We start from the raw sequence: 22410 nt of genomic DNA on the forward strand, positions 1-22410 counted from the left end.
AATGAAATCGATAAAAATAAAGAGTGTAGGTCAGCTGGGCATTGTGGCTCACACCTGTAATCCCAGAATTTTGGGAGGCTGAGGCGGGCAGATTGCCTGAGGTCAGGAGTTCGAGACCACCCTGACTAACACGGTGAAACCCCGTCTCTACTGAAAATACAAAAATTAGTCGGGTTTTGTTGCAGGCGGCTGTAATCCCAGCTACTCAGTAGTATGAGGCAGGAGAATCACTTGAACCCGGAGGCAAAGGTTGCAGTGAGCCAAGATAGTGCCACTGCACTCCAGCTTGGGCAACAGAGCAAGACTCCATCAAGAAAGGAAGAAAGGAAAGGAAGGGAAGGAAGGGAAGGAAGGGAAAGAAAAAAGAAAAGAAAAGAAAAGAGAGAAAGAAAGAGAGAGAGAAAGAAAGGAGGGAGGAAGGAAAGAAAGGGAAAGAAAGAAAGAAAGAAAGAAAGAAAGAAAGAAAGAAAGAAAGAAAGAAAGAGAGAGAGAAAGGAAGGAAGGAAGGAAGGAAGGAAGGAAGGAAGGAAGGAAGGAAGGAAGGAAGGAAGGAAGGAAGGAGGAAGGAAAGAAAGAAAGAAGAAAGAAAAAGAAAGAAAGAAGAAAGGAAGAAAGAAAGAAAGAGAAAGAAAGAAAGGAGGGAGTGAGGGGTGGAGGGAGGGAGGGAGGGGGGAGGGAGGGAGGAAGGAAGGAAGGAAGGAAGGAAGGAAGGAAGGAAGGAAGGAAGGAAGGAAGGAAGGAAGGAAGGAAGGAAGGAGTGTATGTCTTTAGGTCTTGTACCTAAGTTAATACAGAATGCACAAGAAGGAAAAATGATTAAGAAATAGTATAAATAGTATTTATAATGCATTTTCAATGTCAGGCTTACAGATTTCCCAGAACATTAATCTCAAGTTATTTTCCACTCTTTACCAGTGACTTCTCATGCTATACTCAGTGTGACACCAGGGAAACATTAAAAACTAAATCTAGGCATCATTTACACCAACGTCTGCAAGTCCCACTAGTAACTCATTATGAACAGTTCACTGTGGTTTACTCTATTCTGTGTACAATACATCATTGCTTCCATTTCAGAGAACTTCAGCAAATCCATTGCAAGAACAAATAGCAGATGTTGTAAACATGTAGATAATCATGTCAATGTCTGCTTAATGTTGGCATTTGCCATTAACCAAAATGCCTCTAAGAAACATGCTGAAAAGTATACCTAATTACATATGGTCTTTTTATAATATTTCATTAATAAAATGCCTAAAACAGCATGATCAATATTTATCCTAATACTTTTTTGGAACCATGCAAAACATTTTAAAGAAAAGCATGTCACAATTATTTACAGAAGCTCAATTATTATATAAAATACAGAGAAATACTTTCAAATCCACTCTTCTAAATGGACTAAGACATAAAATATAAATGTTTAGCAAGTTAATTAATATTTCATTATAATTGTAAATTAGGAGTGCTTAACTCCTCATTTAAAATGCTAACAAAAGTTGTATATGTGAAATAACTATACTAAAATCAGACAATCAGCTATACTATTTAAATCAGAGTAAGGATTATTTTCCAGAAGCTCAAGAAAGAAAAAATCATCTATTCCTTCTCCCATGGAATCATATGTATTTTTATCGACAAAAAATAAATATAATGTTTTAAACCAGAGAATTAAAGTATATAAAAAATTAAATTACATTAAAACATATGTATATATACTATTTTAAACAACTCCTTACAAGAATAGACACCAACTTCCTAATTATTCCGTCATCTTACTAGGAAAGAAAATAAGAAAAAAGTCTGTATGACATATTTCATTTTACAAATTCAAGACAGCATTATGACCTTGTGTTGCAATTTAACATTGATGGAAAAAATGATATGCTCTGAAAATCCCATGTTTCTGAAGGTTCCAGTTTTTAGGAATAAAATATATAAATATATAAATGTGTATATATATTATATATAAGTGTATATATAAGTATAATATGTAAATGTATATATAATATACAATTATGCATTATATTGTGCATACATTTATATATACTATATAGAATATATCTTATATACAGTTATATAAATATGTATTAGATATAAAATAGAATATATAAGATATATATTATACATAAGGAATTGTATATATTCTTATATATAAGATCTCATATATAATATTCTTATATATTATATATAAGATCTCACATATAATATTCTTATATTACATATTTTATATATAATATAAATTATTATACATTATATATAAGAAAATATATTTTCTTTTTTAACTTTCAGTACTAGAATCGGTAATCATTTCAAATGTTTTACACATTTGCCTCACATTTTAAAAGTGAGTATACTAATGGTAATTAAACTTTGTTCAGATAACTCGAGTAGTTAAGAAACAGGAACATTTTCTTCTATTAAACAATACTGTTAGTTACATGCTTGCTTTTTAAAAAATGTTATCCTGGGTTTTTCCTTTGTTGAGTTGTATGCTGTTTCATACCTCTGACAGTATGAAAATTTTTAGAAGGAAAGAAAATTTGCAACCCCTTCTAATTCAGTATCTACAATCTACTATAGACTGAAAATTAAGATTATTAATATTCTGTGCCAATTAAGGCCAAGTTGGAACTGATTGAAATAAAGTAAGTTTGAGTGCATGATCTTCATGCACATTTGTTAAAAATCACTTACATCAACTGCAGGCATTTCTTTTCCCATTTAATTCCAGGTTCTTGGCGAGATCTGCTATCTGAGATATTCAGAAATTTATATTCATGATAAACTAAACAATATTTTACTTTTTAATTTAAAATTTTACTGACAAGCACAATAAAAGCTGATATATTTGTGAATTTACTATAGGCTAAAGAGTTCATTAAAAATTAGTTTCTTCTGTTTATGATACATTCTGATATTTATTCAATTGACATGATCAAAAACACTGTTTCCTAAAACTGCTTCACAGAATACTAGCTGTGACATATAGTCTCTGAAAATCAAAATCTTTATCCCAATAAATTTGAGAAATAATGTCAAATGTATTGAGTTTAGCAAATCCTCTGTGAGAAGCTATGTATGTATGTATGTATGTATGTATGTATGTTAAACCTATCTGATAAAATAAATATCCCATAAACCTTATTTTGAAAAGGAAGAATCCAAAAATAGTAAAGTTGTGGCCAAGACAATACTAGGTTCATCAAGTCCAAATTGATTTTTTTTTCATAATAGATTTATAAGAAGGCTTTATTTCTCTTGCACTTCACTTGGGGATACAGTTCTCTAAGCACAGGTAATCTGTGTTATTTAGAAACTAAAATATACAGGTGTGGGTGTGAATTCTTGCATTCTTTTTTCCCTGGAAACCATATGTTGAAATAGAGTATTGCAGGAGGCTAGGTTCCTGAGAGACTCTTTGGAGTAGAGCTCCTAGCCAACTTGCACTGGAGAATACACTGTGTTAGACAAATAAACCTTTGTTGATTGAAACCACTGAAATTTCAGGGTTGATTTATTACTGCAGCATATCCTAACCTACCTAACCTACCAAAACCAATAATATAGTTGAATTCTAAAATAATGAAAGTGACACAAAGGGAGCTAACATAAACCTAAAATTACAGTTGTTCAGACACTGAAAATTCCTTATTCATCCTATGTCATCTAAATACACTTGTCAAGAAAAAATCTAAAATGTTATGTTTATAAATCTTCATTAAATATACTTTGCTATGTTGCTACATGATCGGCACTGTCATAAGTTAACAGGGTAAAATAACATAAAAGGCATACAAGGTTCTTACTCTCATGGAGCTAAAAATTAGTTCAGTCACTGTGGAAAGCAGTCAGACATTTCTCAAAGAACTTAAAATAAAACTACCATTAAACCCAGCAATCCCATTAGCAGGTATATATCCAAAAGAAGATAAATCATTCTACTAAAAAACACACACACTCATATGTTCATCGCATCACGATTCACAATAGCAAACACATGGAATCAATCTAGGTGCTCATCAATAGTGGACTGGATAAAGAAAATATGGTATCTATACACCATGGGATACTACACAGTCATAAAAAAGAATGAAATCCTGTGCTTTGCAGTGACATGGATGCAGCTGGAGGCCATAATCTTTAGCAAATTAATACAGGAGCAGAAAATCAAATACTATATGTTCTGACTTATAAGCAGGAGCTAAACACGGGGCACTCAAGGACATAAAGACAACAGTGATAAACACTGGGGACTAGTGGGGGGAGAGAAGAAGGGGGAAAAGTGTTGAAAAACTGTTGGGTACTATGCTCACTACCTGAGTGAAGGGATCAACTCTACTCCAAACCTCAGCATCACACAATATGCCCATGTTGAAAACCTGCAAATGTACCCCCCGAATCTAAAATTAAAATACAAATTATTTTTTTTAAAAGAAAGAAAATGTCCAGTGGGCAACATGCTCATTTTTTAAAAAGGTGACAAATTTTTCATTCTTTGTATTAGATAACATACGTAATTCCTGCTCCCATGCTAAAGTTCATTTAAAGACACATTAAAATTATGGTACTCATAACAACAATAAAAAAGAATTGTCTGTTAGAGTGACAGATTGTGACCAAATCAAATTAGATACTTCTTGGTTCTCTTGTGTAATGGAAACCTAATTGAATATAACCATTAAACGATTTCAAAATTTATTTTGAAACAGAAAATTATTCTAGGCAAATTGAAACAAATTTCACAAAACTGCTACAATTTAAAATTTTACCACTAACCAAATTCTGTTTCTATGACACAGTACACGAAGCACCACTTTTGTTAGAAAATTTCTGTTAAATTTGCAGAAACATCTTATTTTTAAATTATATTTCTAGCCATGTTAATCGAACATATTCCACTGTATTGATCAATGTAATCTGCTTTCTACAATTAAAAAGAACGTTATTAAAATAATACCGTATTATTTTTCAAAAAACAGAAGCTCTTCCAAAGACTTCCATAATTTTATTATACATACAATACGTGTACATTAAATTCCTTTCCTATACTAATAGTGGAAACAACATTGGCAATGATATAATTTAAAAAGGGCCAGGCGTGGTGGTTCACACCTGTAATCCCAGCACTTTGGGAGGCTAAGGCAGGCAGATTGCTGGAGCTCAAGAGTTCAAGACCAGCCTAGGCAACACGGTGAAACCCCATCTCTACTAAAAATACAAAAATTAGCCAGGCATAGTGGCACACGCCTGTAATCTCAGCTACTCAGGAGGCTGAGGCAGGGGAATCGCTTGAACCTGGGAAGCAGAGGTTGCAGTGAGCCCAGATCACGCCATTGCACTCCAGCCTGGACGACAGAGTGGGACTTCATCTCCAAAAAAAATAAAATGAAATAAGATATATTTTAAAACGTTTGTAAAGTAGCTGTGTTTAATCTGAAAATTCACAAATATCAAAGGGAATTAGATGGGCCAAAGTATTGCCTGCCATGTCCTTTATATTGAAAAATACTTCAAGCCAATGCTAATTTGATTTGTGTGGTTTAAAGGAAGACTTCTGAAGACATGAAGTGAGTCGGACCTCATCTATTTACTGTTAGCACAGAGTGAAAAAAGAACATTTAATATTATAATTGCATAGGAAATCAAAGTTTCTCAATAAAAAATACTTAACTGGTTTACTTTCCTCACAATTTCAGACAATCATCATCTTGTATCAGCTTAGTAAATAATGGCCTATCTGCAGGTTCACTAAATATTTTAACAATAGTATCTTGTTTATACAAAACAAGACTTAAATATATTCTTTGTTCCCTGTTTTTCCTTGCTCTCTGCATCTCTGTTCAGGTGCCAGTGTGTTTTCATTAAATCTCTTTCTTCATCAGTCTGCAGACACATTATCAGAAACCAAAAAGAACATAATATGGTTAGAAATATTTCAAATCTAAGCAACAGCTAATCTGCATACTACAGGAGTTAACTCCATTAGATAATACTACATTGTCAGTATACTAAGTATGACTTCACTTTTTAGTGCAATCACAAAAACATTATGAGCAAAAATTGTCTTGGATGTTTTCCTGATAACTATCTCCCATCCTGCAAAAAATAAAATCCTAGAAATGTTATTGGCTAATCCAGTATTCATGCCAAGTAAATCTTAGGTTACCTGAGCTATAGAACTAAGAGGTTATTGGTGAGTATTGGAATTCATTGGACATTATGAGTATTAGTAACTTCAGGAAGCAGATGTTAAACTCTTGGATATTTTGGTGCATACTGTCTATGATTAATGAAACAATCACAAACATGCATGCTGGGCCATATTATTCTGTATTTTAACGAATGCCAGTTTCCCCAAGGGCATACAATGCAGCCTGTTATGAATAAGGTTTCAGTATCAAGTATAAATCTCCCTAAAAAATGTTACAGGGTGAATGTCTAGTTTTGAATTTTATTTTTAAATGAGTTAATCATTATAACATAAAGTACTTCCATAAGTGAATACAGCTTACGAAACAATGTCTCAGAAAGTTATTGGAAGTAATTTATTCTACGTTTTTTACTTTGTCTAAGGATGACTAACTGAACTAGTAGGTATCAAAGTTACTTAAAAGCTATAGGGCATCAAACAAATTTGAATACTATCAGATGTCAGTTTAGAATAACTTAATTCAAATACTAGTCCCTGATTTAAAAAAATCAGTAAACAGCAATAAGTCACTTTTACAATTTAAAGTTATCTTCTTCTTTACATGTGCTAGCAACTATTAATATACTACATTAAATGACAATAGTATACATTTTTTCTTTGACTTGTTGTTCCTAGGGATTTCTTGGTGATTTGTTAAAGCAGTTTGAAATTAATATATTTAAATAACATTTTAATATATTAAAGCAAAATGATCTCATTAGATTATTTAATTTCTGTGTTCAAAATAATCCAGTAGTGGTTATTCCAGTACATAGTATTTCTTTCTTTGCATAAATTTAGCATGCTGGGAGGTTTATGTTCATATTCAGATTGCACAACTAAAACCTGGACTTCAGTTATAAAAACTGAGGGAGAGTTTGCAACATAGTATGGTCTTTAAAGACAGAGGTCCGATAGTCTACCTGACTGAAGTGGACAGATTGAAAATGCATATGAAAAGGCCTCGCATGACTCAATCCCCACAAGCAAGGAAACAGAGCATGTGTTCGTATACAATATACTGAAAGTTCAGTAACTTGATATTATAATCTCCAAACAATATTAGGTTAGGAAAGCCCTCTTTCTACCTTAACGACTGTAGTACTTTATTTAGTATCTGAATAGGCTGATTATAAGTACCCATATTTTTGAACACTAGAGGGAGTATACAAAAGAAAAGAAAAAGAAGTCAAAGTGATATTACCTCGTTTCTCGGTGTTTTAAATTGCATTAGGTCTTACCAATCTGCTTGCTTATTTCTAAAGCACATAAGTAGAATGCTTAAAACTTATTTAAACAGTATCCAATATCCATTTTTAAATGTCATTTTCCAGTTAATTTAAAATTGGTAATGGCTAAAGGCAAGAAAAATGCACGATATTCAAGAGGCAGAAAAACAGAGAAGGTTGTAAAAAGTAGACATACTTTCTCCCCATCTTAGTTTATATATTCTATTAGAAGAAAGTAGAATTACATCTGATTTAGAATATATAATTCTAAGTACTTCGAAGAGTTTAAAATTACATTCCTAGGCAAAAGGGAAAAATGGGCACTCCTAAATCAGGGTCAGACTTTTGTCTGAAGATGAAATCCTGAGATTCCAGGCCACATTTAGGGTTTATATAGACACAGTGTCTCCAAAATTTCTACATTGGAGGACAACGTGGGAGCCACTGGTTGGGAGATGAGAGGGGTAAGGACTTCACGAGCTAATATTTCTTAAAAACTCAGAACCGTGACACACAGTAAGCATTCAGGGTACTAGCTATTGCCGAGAGATCCTTGTCTATTCCAAAAAATAAGAACATGGGTTGAGTTGAATGGGAATGGGACGAGTTTAATGAAACTAGTAGATTATGGAATCAAAGTAGGAGAAACAAGAGTTCCCTTCAGCCAATCCAAAAACTACCACCATATATAATGGGCAAGAAGATAAATAATCCATATGAAATATTTAATAAATATCTATTCCTTGTTCCTTCTCTGCAAATACTGGATTGCAGCAGAAAGTAAAAGGTAATAGTTTGATCCTTGAGAACTTCGGAAGGATGAGTTTAGAGTTGAAAGAGATCGGTGATTTATTAATTCATTTAATGAGCATCGACTACATGCCAGCCACTGCTCTAGAAACTTGAAATACAAAAAGAGAACAAAAATATGTCACTGACCTTCAGAAGCTGGAAGCAGGAAACAATAATAAATATGAGAAATAAATTGTTCAGTATACGAAAGGCTGACAATTATTAAGAAAAAAGGAAAGAAAAACAGGAAATGCAGCAGCATACAACAACATGTGGAGTTGTCCGAACAGGCTGCGGTGTGGTGCCACTGCAGCAAAGTTTGAGTGAGGTGAGTGTTTGCTCAGGTGGGGATTTAAGCATGAAAATGTGCTTAGCGCATCTGTTCCTGTAACAGCCGACTACTGCAACTGAGCCTGAAGTAAGGAGAGCCACAGAGAAAGTAGTAAATAGGGGAGGACATTAGAACCATAACAAGGAAAGAGAACCACTGTGCAAGGCCTCATAGACACAGTAAGTGCTCTGACTTTGAGTAAAATGAGAAACTGCTACAGGGATCTGAAAAAAGTAACATGGTCTAACTTTACCCTTACTGATAATGCTGAGAAAGGTTTAAGAGAGCCAAGGAGTAGGAGAAGGAGAATAGTCAGGAGGCTATTGTAGCAATCAAAGTGAGAAATAATGTGTGGCTTGGACCAGGAGGCTTGGACCAGGATGGTAACAGTGAAAGAGATAAAAATTGGTCAGATTCTGGAAACATTTTGAAGATGGGGCTAACTAGGCTTTCTAGTGAATTGAACGTAACGCATGAGAGAAAGAGGAATCAATAATGACTTCCAGGTGTAAAGGATGGAGATGACATCAACTGATGAGGGAAGAACTGCATGGAATTAGGTTTTGCGGGAGGGAGGAGATCTGGGTTCAGTTTGCTATGTGGCAAAATTAAGGTGTCTCTTAGCCAAGCAGAGATAGGGAGTAGACTGCTGGCTACACAATTTCAGAAAAAAGGTTTGGGCTGGGAGTCATAGACATATAAATGGAATTTATCCACAAGGCTGAATAAAACACCAAGAAGAGTACTTTTTTAAAGAATGAAAATTTCAGTTTAGACATCCTAGAGGAGGAATAAGTGAAGGTAACAAAAAGAAAAATCAGTGAAATGAAATGGTAATTCTTCAAGCTAAGTGAAGAAAATTATTAAAGAGACTGTCAACTGCTGCTAGATTAGGCCTGAGGGTTGACTATTGGATTAAATAACATGGAGTCTCTGACAACCTTGATAGAGGCAGTTTTGGTATGGTAGTGAGAGTATAGATCTGACTGGAGTGCATTTAGGAAAGAACAGGAGAAAATGGGTGACAGCAAGTACAGAGAACTCTTTCACTTTTTTTTAATTATTTTATTTTTTAAAGAAGAACTAAGAAATCAGATGGTAATTTTTAGGGGAAGAGGGCTTAAGACAGGGTTTTAATACTTATTTCATTTGTGTGCTGATAGGAATCATTTAGGGGAGAGAGAAAACAATGATGGTATATGAGAGATAGAGGAAGATTATTCATGATGTTCTTGAGTAAATGGGAAATAATGGGCTCTCACACACAAGTAGAACGATTGGCTTTTGGTCCCTAATAAGTATTACATGGAATTGAATTTTCAAGTTCAAATTCCTGATCAGATAATAACAGTGAGACTTTCAAAATGTTTTCTTGAAAGTTATATAGTTAGTAATCAACAGAGAGAGAAAGATTACTAGGTCTTAAAATAATGCACAGACAGGGAATAACTTTGAAGTGACATAAGCAAATCCAAGATAGTGGGGTAGTAATTATAAACATAAGGGGTACAGATATCAAGTTGGGTAAAATATTGTAATATTGTCAAGATTGTCTGGGATGGTCTCTGTGTTACTCACTGAATGAAAGACAAAGATAATGCCAAATTGGAAAGACTGGACCATTGGATGTCAGGCTGGAAGGCTGGGTTTGGTCATTTGACATTTTAAGTAATAGGAGATAGTGTGTGATCCTTTAAGCAGGGGACTGGCCCAAAGAAAGCAGTACATTAGATTAATCTGGCAGTGTTTAGAGAATGAACTGGCAGAGGAGAACAAAAGGCAGATAAATGAGCTCTAGGGCTATTAAAATACCATCCATGAAATTAACAGCATACGGATTAGAGAGGTGGCAGTGGGAAAGAAAGCAGCTAATCAAAATCCCCTTCTCAGCAAGAATCAACAAGACTTAACAAGGATTATATGCTCTTGTTGCATCTTGTAATTTTCTTTTATAACCCTTAATACTCTACCATAAATATTATTTATATTGTTATTTGAATAATGTCTCTCTATTAAAATATAAGTTCCAAGATGGCAGGGGCTACATATGTTTTGCTGACTATTTTATCCATATGGACTAGCCCAGTACCCTGCATACAGTAGGCAATAAAAGAAATATTTTTCTTGGTTTATTTTTATTTTTATTTTTTGAGGCAGTCTTTCTCTGTCACCCAGGCTTGAATGCAGGAGCATGGTCACAGTTCAATGGAACCTTGAACTCCTGGGCTCAAGTGATCCTCCCACCTACTATAGTATAGTAGCTACTCTACTATAGTCAGAGTAGCTGGGACTATAGGCACATACCACAGCATCCAGCTTATTTTTCATTTCTTACAGAAACAGGGTCTTGCTCTGTTGCCCAAGCTGGTCTTGAACTCCTGGCCTAAAGCAATCCTCCTGCCTCTACTTCCCAAAGTGTCAAAAAAAAATTAATGAGTAAATAAGATATGGATTTCAAAGAAGTTAAGGAAGCAAAAGGCAGAAAAACAGAAGAAAAAAAGTAAGACAGAAAGTTGAGGAGAAAGGAGAAACACAAGAAAGGAAAAAGAGACATGATTTAACGAAAGCAGAAGATGAAAAAGAGTAAAAAGAAATTACGTTGAAGTTAGAAGACTGAAAAATAGCAGAGCGACTGTGTGGCTGCCAGGAATTGGGAAGCAGGTCATGGACTTCGGCTTAAAGGGGGAAATACCAAGAGTTCAACTCCAACACTTGCTTTTAGCTAACCTCTCTGTCTGTGCTTCCTCATCTATAGAATAATTACAGGTACCTCAAAGTGTGGCTATGAGGATTAAAGTAGTTAACTCACAATAGTCCCTGGTACACAGTGAGCATTTAACAGTTGTCAGTCATCAGTATCATCATCATCTATAATTTGTCCCCTACCAGACAGCAGTGAAACCATTCTAAATTCTCTTCTGTCTACAGAAATGAAAACGGCAGAAGCGGCATAAGACTAACTGATGGATGAGACAAAAGTCCTTCCACTAATCAAGGTTGCCTCTGATCTCACTCACAAACTACCTGGCAAGAAGACAAACTGCTGAGCCTCGACTGCTCCCTTCATTCCTTCTGAGTTTCTCCTTTTTTCTCCCCAATCCTAAAACACACATATTTACCCAAATCCCTTAAAAATTATCAATTTAACTTTTATTTCATTGTGAAAAAAATGGAAAGCACGAAAAATGAAGTGGTGGATGGAAACTGGAAGGTGTATTTTTAAAGTAGGTTGAATTAAGGAAAAAAGAATGAGGTAAATGTAAAGAAAAATACAAATAATGGTATTTTAAAAAGATAGCAAATACAAGACATGAAAGAGACATGAAGTCTCAATACTTGATGGATAAGCATAAAGAAAGAAAAAGGCAGGTAGCAAAAGCAGTATTAAGTAATATGGAATAAGATGGAAGAGCAAGAGCAGTAGTTCTCAAAGCAGCCCTTTGGGTTCCTAGTGCTACTACTGCAAAGTAGAAAGAGGACATTTGGCATCATCTAGAAATATTTTCCATGGTCACATCAACATTTTTGGTTGCTACTGGCATCTAGTTGTAGATGCTGCCAACCATCCTACAATGCAAAGGACAATCCCCCCAACAAAGAATTATTCACTCAATATGTCAACAGTGCGGAGTTTGAGAAACCCTGAGCCAGAGGTGAAAGGTAAAAAGATGGAAGTATAACAGATTTAGTCACCTCTCTGCTCAAAAGTCCCATTTTACTCCAAGGAAGAGTCAAAATCCTTAGACATGTCCCCATATCCATCAGACCTTACCACTGCTACCCTTGCCCTGCTCCTCCACTCCTGCCACCCTGGCCCCTTGTTCTGCTGCAAATGCATGGGAAACTTGCCCACTCTAAGGTCCTTGGGCTGCTGTTCCCTACTTGGGAAAATGCTCCCCTAGATTTCCTTACTGCTTGCTCCTTCGCCTTCAAGCTTTCCCCCAATGCCGCCATGCCGCTGTCTCACTGAGGCTTATTCTGGACAATCCTATTGAAAATTGCACTTCCTCCTCATCACTGTTTATCCCATTATAACCTTTCATTACTTCATAAGATCAATCACCTTCTAATATTTGATGTAAACTGGTGTTTATTTTACTGACCTATCTTCCCCCTGCCCTTTCCATCTACTATGTAAACTCCATGAAGGAATTTTGTCTGTTTTGTTCCCCACTATATCCCTAGAAACTAGAACAGTGCCTGGTATACAGTAGGTGTTAAACACTGCTTGTTGAATAAATGAATAAAGGGGCTCAGACAAATTTAAATAATAATAATAACGACAGATACACATATAATGCTTGCTTTAGGCATCGGAACTATTCTAAACGTTCTACAAAGAACTCATTTAATCTTTGTAACCAACTTATACTGCACGTAACATTGTCACTACCGCCACGCTAAGGAGGAAATGAAAGCAGAGAGAAATTAAATAATGTGCTCAATATTGCACAGCAGAGTAATTTGAAAAAAAAGCAGTCTGGCTTCAGGTTTGCGCCCTCACCCTTCTATACTATGCCACCTTACTGAGTAACACAGACTAAAATTCTCTTACTAAAAAAAAAAGATAACTCCAAACATTTATCAAAAACATTGATCTGTGCAATAAAGAGACAATCAAATTTATACTTGATTCTATATATAAAATTGAATAAACATAAATATATCTCTGATATTTGGGCTTTAAAATTACAAAGTTATCTCAATTAATAATAGCCAGTCTACAGTGTTACCACGGTCATCAGAAGTAAACAGAAAATAGTTACTTCAAGGGCAGATCACTAAGCTTATTCATATTTGCATCTTTTACTTTCTTTAGCATAGTGACTTACATATATCAATAATTCAATATGTCTTTCATAATTCATGTTAATGTCACACAGGAAAATAATAAAATAAAGAAAAATGCTGTTCTGGAATCAGTTTTAAGAAGAGAATATGCTTAATTTACAATGAGTTCTGAAAACTTTTTGTCCATCTGTTTACTGATATACTATGGCACACATCATAAGAAACAACAAAATGAGAGAGTTAACCTTTAGATACACAACATGCTATAATTTTTGCAAAGTAGTGAATTATAAATATACTATCTATTTTCACACTGACATCACATTCTAAGAGAAATAAACTGTTGATATGCCACTCATTTTTTTCCCCTACATAAAAAACATCAAACCACAGCCATCAGTATTTCTTTTTTTTCTTTTTGTAGAGCCAGGACTTTTAATTCTGAAAATTATGGAGCTGAACCTCAAACAATTAGCTAAAACTTCTAAAAAACAAAATGGCAATCAACCACTTGTTTTGTCTCTTTACCTGAGTCATTCCCACCCACCCAAGATTCTCTGAACATGCGCAGGAACCACATTTGTGTGACGTTTTGTTCCAGAAGAAATAATCCCAACTTTTTTTCCTTCTTTTGAAGGTGTTTGTGATATTGGGGGAGGGGGAATATTAACAACCACTGATACTAGAAGGCAATTGATTTGACTGACATTTTTTAATCCAGTGTTTTTCTCTCATATAAACATACAGTTTGAAATCTTGAGATGTGATATTATGAAAGGGGAATATGCACACCAATGTATCTGTTACCATTTGTGTGGTACTAGAGAAAGAACCTGTCAGAAATCATCAAATTTGCTTTTTCCAGACAAGGATGACATATGTTATCTGTAGCTGAAAATCTATTTATAGTGTCTCAAACATCATGATAACTGTCTCATTGAGCATAAGTATGTAATTTGCCAAATTTCAATTATTCTACAAGTAAACATTTATCTCAAATACCAATCTGAAGTACCATTTGCAAAGTAGAAAGAGAGAAAACAAAGATGATGAATATAAATTCAGTCCTAACAATGTTAATATTTCTTGCCTGAAAGTGGGGTCTGGGATTTTAAATCCTTTGGAATCCTCATGTCTTTCCTTTCTAAATAAATAAATAGCTTATCCCATATAAGCAAGACAACATTTGTCCTGAGCTGACAGGCTACCTTGTGAGTCTACTTTGATTTGGATATTAGATATGTCTTTATTTTCACTTTTCAGTTAATGCTACTTTCTGGTTCTTGTTTAAAGACAAATTACTGCTGGCTTTGGGTTCCTAGTTCCTATGGGAAACTTAATTCAGAGTAATTCTCCAAATGAACACTAACTTTTAACACAATAAAAACATTTCTATTCATAATATACTGGAAAAGAAAACAATTGTAGAATAAGGCCATTTCTTATACCCCTTATATGTGGGAGAGAGGAGGTGGTTTATAATAGATAGCACTAAAGTTAATACAAGAAATCAAATTATAATAAACGTATGACATCATTAGCCAGTTCAGTAATGTTGCTCCTAGTAAAGAATTCAACAAGATTCTCTAATTCATCAGTCATAGCAGAAAACAAGAAAACTGTCAAATCTCAAACATCTCAGAAAACTTAAGGATACTATTTCTCTTCTAAGGTAATTTAACAGCAACAAAAGAGAATAATACATTCCAAATTATTTTTATTCATTTGAAACAATTACATACAATGCTGGATATCAACAAGCTTCCATATTAGTTGTTCCTTTATTTTCTCAGCCAGAATATTAAAGAGCTATGTAATATTCTTATCAACATTTTTGTTGAATAAACTAAAGGTAATTAATCACAGCACTTTTTTATTCGCAAATTTTAAATTGCAAGGTCTAATTTACTCAGTATTAATTTTGTCTCAATACTGTTTTCTGCAACCCACAAAAACAAAGACTGTTACCATGTTAATAAACTACAGCAAGCCTTAATGAAATAATGAAATGGTTTATTAGCTTCACTCCCAATTTAAGAAACAGTGTCCACATATATACTGCTGCTGCAAGCAAAAATCTGTGAAAACTCCCTGGAAGACAGTTTGGCAACATGAATTGAGAATTATAAAGCTTTCAGATCCTTGACATCTAAGAAAATGTTTAAAAACAATTAGGAAATGTGATAGAGCTTGGTGGTTAATGCTGTTCTCTGACACCAAGCTATCTGGCAATGACACCTCACTTCTCCACTTACAAGTCAAGTGAGTTGGGCAAATGACTTAATATCTCGGACCTCAGATTTCTTATCTGTAAAATGGGCAATATTAGTAACTTCCTCATCTATCCGTTTTGAGAATTAGATAATTTAATATAGATAAATGCACTGAGAAGAGTACCTGGCAGAGGGTAAGACCTCTGTTAGCTATTCATATTGCCAAAACTCCTCTTTCTAGTGGTATTTAATAACCATGAAAAGCTGGAAATAAATAGACTATCCAACATTAAGGGAAGTATGAAGTAACTTATAGCAAATCTGTGTAATAGTTATGATCTATATTATTCAAGAAAGTAGAAAATGTCATTGCTTATAATCTATAACTTTGTATAACTTCATCTATGTTAAAATATGCATACAAAAAGACTAAAAGGAAATATAACAAAATGCTTAGTATATCTATTTTTATGTGGTACTACAGATAATTTTTATTTTCTCTTTTATATTTCTTTAGATTTTTGCAAATTTTCTATAATATTCATGTACTGCTCCTAACATCAGAAAAAATAAATTTGACTTTTTTAATAGTGCCCTTTGTTGTTTGTTAATTTTGTATTTGCAGCGTGATGTCAGTTATGTATATTTCAATCAGAGTTGCATCAGCGAACTACTGGAATTTTATTACTCGAATTCTCAAAAATTGACCCTGAAATTTTTCATAAACTATTCTACAGAAAGAAAGTTCTATAGTTTGGGAAAACATGTTTTGCTCCAACTTGCATTTCTATCTCTTTTCCTACATTTAGATTTAAGTATCTGAGATCCTCAGAGAAGCAAGGGTGAAAATAACATAATCCAGGTAATAATGAAACCTATTAGACGGGCTTTATTATCTATGACTTCACTATTTCCTGAAACACATTGTCTATTACTTTAAGGCTGCTTGAATTTCTTATCAGCTAATTCTCTAAGTGCTGAATGTTTTAACTCATTGGAAATAGACAATGATGGATGATTACTGGCTATATTTATGTTCTCAAAATTATTTTTGGTAACATGCTAGGCCATCATGCCTAAGTAAAGAAAAATTTTAGAGCATTTTAGCATTTGGTAAATATACCACAATTTGGGGAGGTAGACTGTTGTATAAAGTAGTAAAAGTATGACTATTGCTACAATTAAAAGAACTACTAAATTCTACTTATTCACAACTTTAGAACTTGGAAAATACTTTGGGGTGGACATGGTGGCTCATGCCTATAATTCAAGCACTTTGGGAGGCCTAAGCAGGAGGATAACTTCAAGATAGGTGTTAAAAACCAGCTTGGGGAACATAGCAAGATACTATCTCTATCAAAAAAAAATTAAAATTAAAAATTAGCCAGAAGGCTGAGGTGGTAAGACTCCTTCAACCTAAGAGATGGAGGCTGCAGTGAGCCAAGATCTCTATCACTGCACTACAACCTAAGTGACAGGGCAAGACTCTGTCTCAAACAAAAAGAAAATACTTCCAAGATTATTCTCTATAATTTTTTCTTGTAATGAATTTTTTATGCATGGGCTCCTTAACCAAAAAATACTCAGTAGGACTTTCCAGAACAACAAACTATAGAATATCAAGTGGTTAAGACATTAAAAGAGGGAACATTTAAAAGTGAAAATATTTTTCAGATAATTGTTAATTCTGTTTTCAACAGTTCAAATCAGACTGTTTCCTATGGGTTTCAAATTTTTCAAAATTCAACTTAAATTTATTTCACTTTATGCCACTATAAGAAAAATTATGGGTGCTTTCCAGTCCATGGCAACAATGCTGACATACTTCTCACCAATGGAGATCCAGTCACTGAGTGATTCTAAGGCAACAACAAAACAACTTATTTTAACTTGTTCTTCCGTTAGAGTCATGTCTACTCAGGGAGCCTTTCAGGAAATTATTTACATAAATGTTATTTCAACTCATATAGTAGCTTTGTTGCTTCAAATCATAAAAATAAACACTACAAGAAAAGCTCAAGGTTATAATGAGTCTAAACTAGAAGAGAATCCTGCTAAAGCTGCAATTAAGTTTGTTTCCAGATAAAAGGCTGATTATTAGAGATTCCAGTGTCACTGTGACCAGGAAGATATGTGATCCCATATTAATACCTGCATTTAATGCAAAACAGTTTACCAGTGAGATCTTCAAAAAAGAACAGGCATATTGCTACTCAAAGGCATTAGATTATTTCAGAAATATTTTAAAAAGCAATTGCCTTGTTTCTACGTTTCATAGTGAAAAAGTATCACTCACACCTACTCTATCAGTTATGGTTAATTTTATCCCTAAAACTCTAGAGTTTCACCACTATTTTCTTTTTATTTTATTTTTTCAATGTGTAGAAAAATGCAACGTGGATTACTCATGTAGTCTAAACCTATTTCCTTTTACCTTCTGACTATCTCTTAAAACCTGATTTACATTAAGAAAAAGAAGAATTCAAAATCTTCCTTTTCAACTCTCCATTTCTCCAAAAGACTTACCTTTCATGGAAATCTTCAATATTTGGTTACAACATTTGAACATGTTATCTCCTATATATGGTATTGATCCATTTATGTTAATCATGACAAACTAAATCAACTGCATATCATATCATATATTTTAATCTTTTTAAGCTTCTTTCTTCATCAAAGACTTGCCATACTACTAAGTATGCAGCATGCATCATTTTATAAATCAACATATACTCATTCTTATTCTCAATTCTCCATTTCCCCAAGCCTGCAGTAAGAGTGGCCACTAAAGGCCACGATGCCTTTTGATAGCGCTGAGGTTGAAAGACGGGATAAATATATCCCTACCTAACCTTTGGAGCTCACTGAGACCAGAAACTATGCTTTATTCATCTTGGTGGCAATTAAAAAGGTGGTATTAGTACTTTGAACATGGTAGGTGCTCAAAAAGTATACTGAATTATATTTAAGGCTTTTCCAATAAATTAATTGCATAGAAAACTAAAGGACCCATATTATTTCTGAAAAGTCAAATTGTTTGAGATTTTACGAAATTCTGACAGTAGAATAAGGCTGCTCTTCGACTTTCTAGAAAGCCTGTTCCTCTGCTTCTAATATATAATCCAATTATAACCGATTAAGCAATTATAAATAAATAATCATAAAACAGATACCCACAATAACAACTCATCTTGCTGAGCAGACTGGAGTTTTGTCACTATTTATTAAAGTGTTTCAAGCAATTACTATTATGTTTGAATCTATTCCACTACCTGAGTTTTCAGATGACTTAAGCCCAGAGAACTTCTACGAAGAAAAGCAATTTCAGAATAACCTCAAACCAAAGTTTAATATTGTTGGTGCAGAAATTATGCAAAAACAAAGAACCGAATTAAAGAAGATTGCATTTTAACTAGATATTTTTTGAAAGCAGAAAGAAAAAACAAATACTATGTGATGACTGACATAGTGATAGAGTCATAACTACTTTTTTTCTTTTTAATTTCTGTTCCAAGTTAAGAAGAGCTCGCCGATAATTTATATTAAAATATATTATGGTCTAAAAGCATAGCATTGCCAATAAAGGAGTTAGAATTCTAAATATAGCAGTGTATATTTAACAGTACTCATTTTAAACTGCCAGAATATTGAATATGACAACTGATGAATAGCAACATTCATTTACAGAAACCAACAAGCTTCGTAATATACAAAGTTTTGTTATTTCTTTATCCAAAACTATACCAAAGACATGTTCACTCACATATGCAGGATTATCCTAAAAAGATACATGCTGGACAACTGCAAGATGTCATAGGTTAAACATGCCCTATAAATACTTTGTTCTCAAAATATTTTCATTCATATTATATGAATAGCCAATGTTTGGGGATTTGGCCATAGTAGGTACAGTTTCTTGTGCAAATCTAGGATGATGATACCCCACAAAAGTAATTAACAATCACATCACATTATTTATCAGTCATAAATTTCAGTTTCATGGTGAGATTTTTACTCAAACAGATCCTTAAGGCAAACAAATATTCCAAAATGTTGAGTCAAAATTGTATCTCTAGATTTGTCAGATATTTTCATCTACTGAGTTGTACATTATCTCTGCTTTCTATTCCTCTTATAAACAACCTTTTTTTTTCACCTTAAAAAATCTTCAGTAATGAAGACACAGAAAGTGGTATCAACAGATTTCCTGATTTACATTTTTGTGATTCTACCCAATAACCACAGGGAGGTTGAAGATTTCACTACAGATCTACATGATCTCTAAATGTGCATAAATAATGGTGCAAAGCAAAACCAGGACCATGTGTAGTTTCATTTATTCTGTGCAAAAAAAGTGAGTGGACTGGCATTATAACATAAGGAAGTGTGGCTCACAGACGCAGAATTCTGCTTAACTACCTTTCTTTTAGTCTCAGCCTCATGAAAACGGTAAATACGTTTCTGTGCCGCTGTAGGTTTTGCACATTCCCCATAGAAACCTTACCAATTATTAAGCACAATTCTGCCGAAAGGAATATGCCCAGTTTCATTTTTTAAAACGCCATAATGTTTCAGATGAAAACAGTCTGCCAAAGATGTCATATAAAAGAATAACAAAGAAAGGGACAGCATTTTTAGAATTGAATTTCAATGCATAACCCCACCATCTGTCAACCAGTTGTGAAGCAATAATCCTAGAGAAACCCTGAAAACACGAACAAGTTTTATCCCTGAATCTATTTTGACAGCCACTCTCAGGACCTCAGTAGTAATTATGTTCTATCTGTGGAGTAACCTACAGGAACGACACCTGCCACGGGCAAACTTAGCCCTGGTGACGAATGGCCCATTTTAACAGACTTATATCAGGTAACAAATGCGGAGTTCAGTGCATAGAGGTAATGGGGGGAGGGAAGGAAGACGAGCGGGCTCTTGAAATTTGGTTTGGAAATTTAATACAGGAGGTTAATCTCTAGAGGCCAGTCATCCAAACAACCCTCAGTCTCCTCCCCCTCGGCTTCAGAAACAGGATTACAATTTTGGACCCAGACTGCGCCCCACCCCTTCTTTTCCCGCTGCAGCCACCACCACCTTCGAAGTTCCAGTCTTAGCTCTCACGCAAGCGGAGCTACGGACTCCCTCACCGAGCACCGCACCAGGCGCCCATCCAGTGGTGAGCGGCGCGCTGGGACTCGGCCACCAGCTCCGCGACGCCGCCGGCAGCCAGCCCGGCTCGGAGACCCCACCCCTCCCAGCCCGGCCCCCGCCCGCGCCCGGATCCGCCGCCTGAGTTACGCAGCCTCCACCCTGACACCTTCCCTGCTTCTTTCCATGGGGATCACCTGGGGCTAGGGGCGGGCGGGAGTAGGGCTGAACGTAAGAGAGAGAGAGGAAAAGAGGGGAAGAACCGAAGCAGTCCCATTTGCAGGGAGCCACGACGTCAGTGGCGAGACCCCGGCCACCCACACCCTCTCCTGCGCGTCCTGCTCCTCGGGTTCGGTGCCAAGTGGGGACAGGGTGGAAGGAAGGAAGGAGAGCTAGGGTGTCAGGAAGGCCCAGAGTGACTGGGAACGACATTCGGAGGAGAGCAGGGGATGCTTCAGAAACTGAGAAAGTGAGAAAGTCCCAGATCCCCTCCTTAGCCCCAAGGCTGCCAGCAGCCCGAGTCGCCTTCCCTGCAGCAAGGCTCAGGAGACAGGGAGGGGAGTCGGAGCCAAGCTTCCCCCAGGCTGCCCTCCCTGATCTGGCCCAGGGCCCAGAACCCGGCCCCTCTTCAGTCCCGACTTGGGGAGGCTGCCAGATAGGTAGCGGACTTGCCAAAGGACTCTGGGGAAGCAAGAGGGCAGGAGAGGAGCATCTTGCACGCTCCGGCCGGGCTGCTCACGACTTCCTCTGCCGACACACCCCCAGCTAACCCCCTCCCCCGTCGTCACACACACAGATTCAGAGACAGGCGTGCGTTCACCCCTCCCACCAGCCCAGGTCCATCGATTAAAACACTAGTTGATTTCTTCCTGATTAAAAAAAAAAAAATTAAAAAGTGCAACAACAACTCCTCTCAGGAGTACCCGGAGCCAAGAAAGTCTGTCTGCAGGCGCCTTTTCTGTAGTTTCCCAGGAGTTTGCAAATCTGGCGGTCCCTGCCGAAAAAGGGAAGCGGACCCCGCAGGGGTCGAAGGGCGCCGAACTCCCTCCCCACCCCCGCGCCTCTCACCTCCTTAAGTTCCTTGGCCACGTCCTTCAGGTCGCCCAGGACTAACTCCAGATCTTCCACGATGATCTTGATCTGTTCCTTCACCTTGGTTTTGGAGGCTGCCGGCGGTCCCTCGGCTGCACAGGACGAGGAGGGTTTCCCCTTAGACTTGGCTGACATTCTCTGGGGGCAAGCGAGGCAGGTCAGGACAGGCGAGCGACCGGAGGCTGCTGCGTGCCCCCGTCCCCGGCGCGGGTACAGCCGCTGCCGCCCCGGTCCCCCCACATCTTGGGCGCTCCCTGGGCAGCGGCGTGTGGCTGCGCTGCGCGCTCGGCCGGGCGGCCGCACCGTGGTGCTGCCATCAACTCCCGAGACGCGGCGCTCGGCGCTGGGCTGCAGACGGGCGAGCAGCGCGCCTGCGCCTCCTCCCGCCGCCGCCCGCCGCTCTCGCGCACACGCGCTAGCTCCCCGCCCGCGGAGAGGGGAGACGGACCGCGGCGCCCCGGCTGGCGCTAGCATCCCCTCGACGTTGCCCTTCGAGATCTCTCCCAGACCGCGTTGGCATCAAGGTGGGGGAGACAAGGCTGTGTCCTGCCCGCCACCTCCTCTTGGTTCTGAAATGTCCCCATCATCTCAGCCTGCTGTATGTCATCTCACAACTAGCCTGGA

General features: G+C 36.5%; 1 protein-coding gene across 2 annotated transcripts in view; it reads right to left on the reverse strand.

Annotated features, from left to right (window-relative positions):
- The window catches only part of PRR16 (proline rich 16), a 211355-nt gene extending 189233 nt beyond the window's left edge, over positions 1-22122 (reverse strand). The window contains exon 1 of one of the 2 annotated variants that reach the window (XM_023194185.2): positions 20694-20768. Coding sequence is in view for 1 of the 2 variants with exons in the window: in XM_023194166.2 (XP_023049934.1) it covers positions 21763-21921 (159 nt within the window). In the remaining variant the exon portion in view is untranslated. Of the gene's footprint in view, positions 1-20693; positions 20769-21762 lie in introns of those variants that run through there. The other variant, XM_023194166.2, reaches the window with a different exon arrangement.
- Positions 22123-22410: the final 288 nt, after the last annotated feature.

Source organism: Piliocolobus tephrosceles, chromosome 4, assembly GCF_002776525.5.
Source record: "Piliocolobus tephrosceles isolate RC106 chromosome 4, ASM277652v3, whole genome shotgun sequence".
Taxonomy (NCBI): domain Eukaryota; kingdom Metazoa; phylum Chordata; class Mammalia; order Primates; family Cercopithecidae; genus Piliocolobus; species Piliocolobus tephrosceles.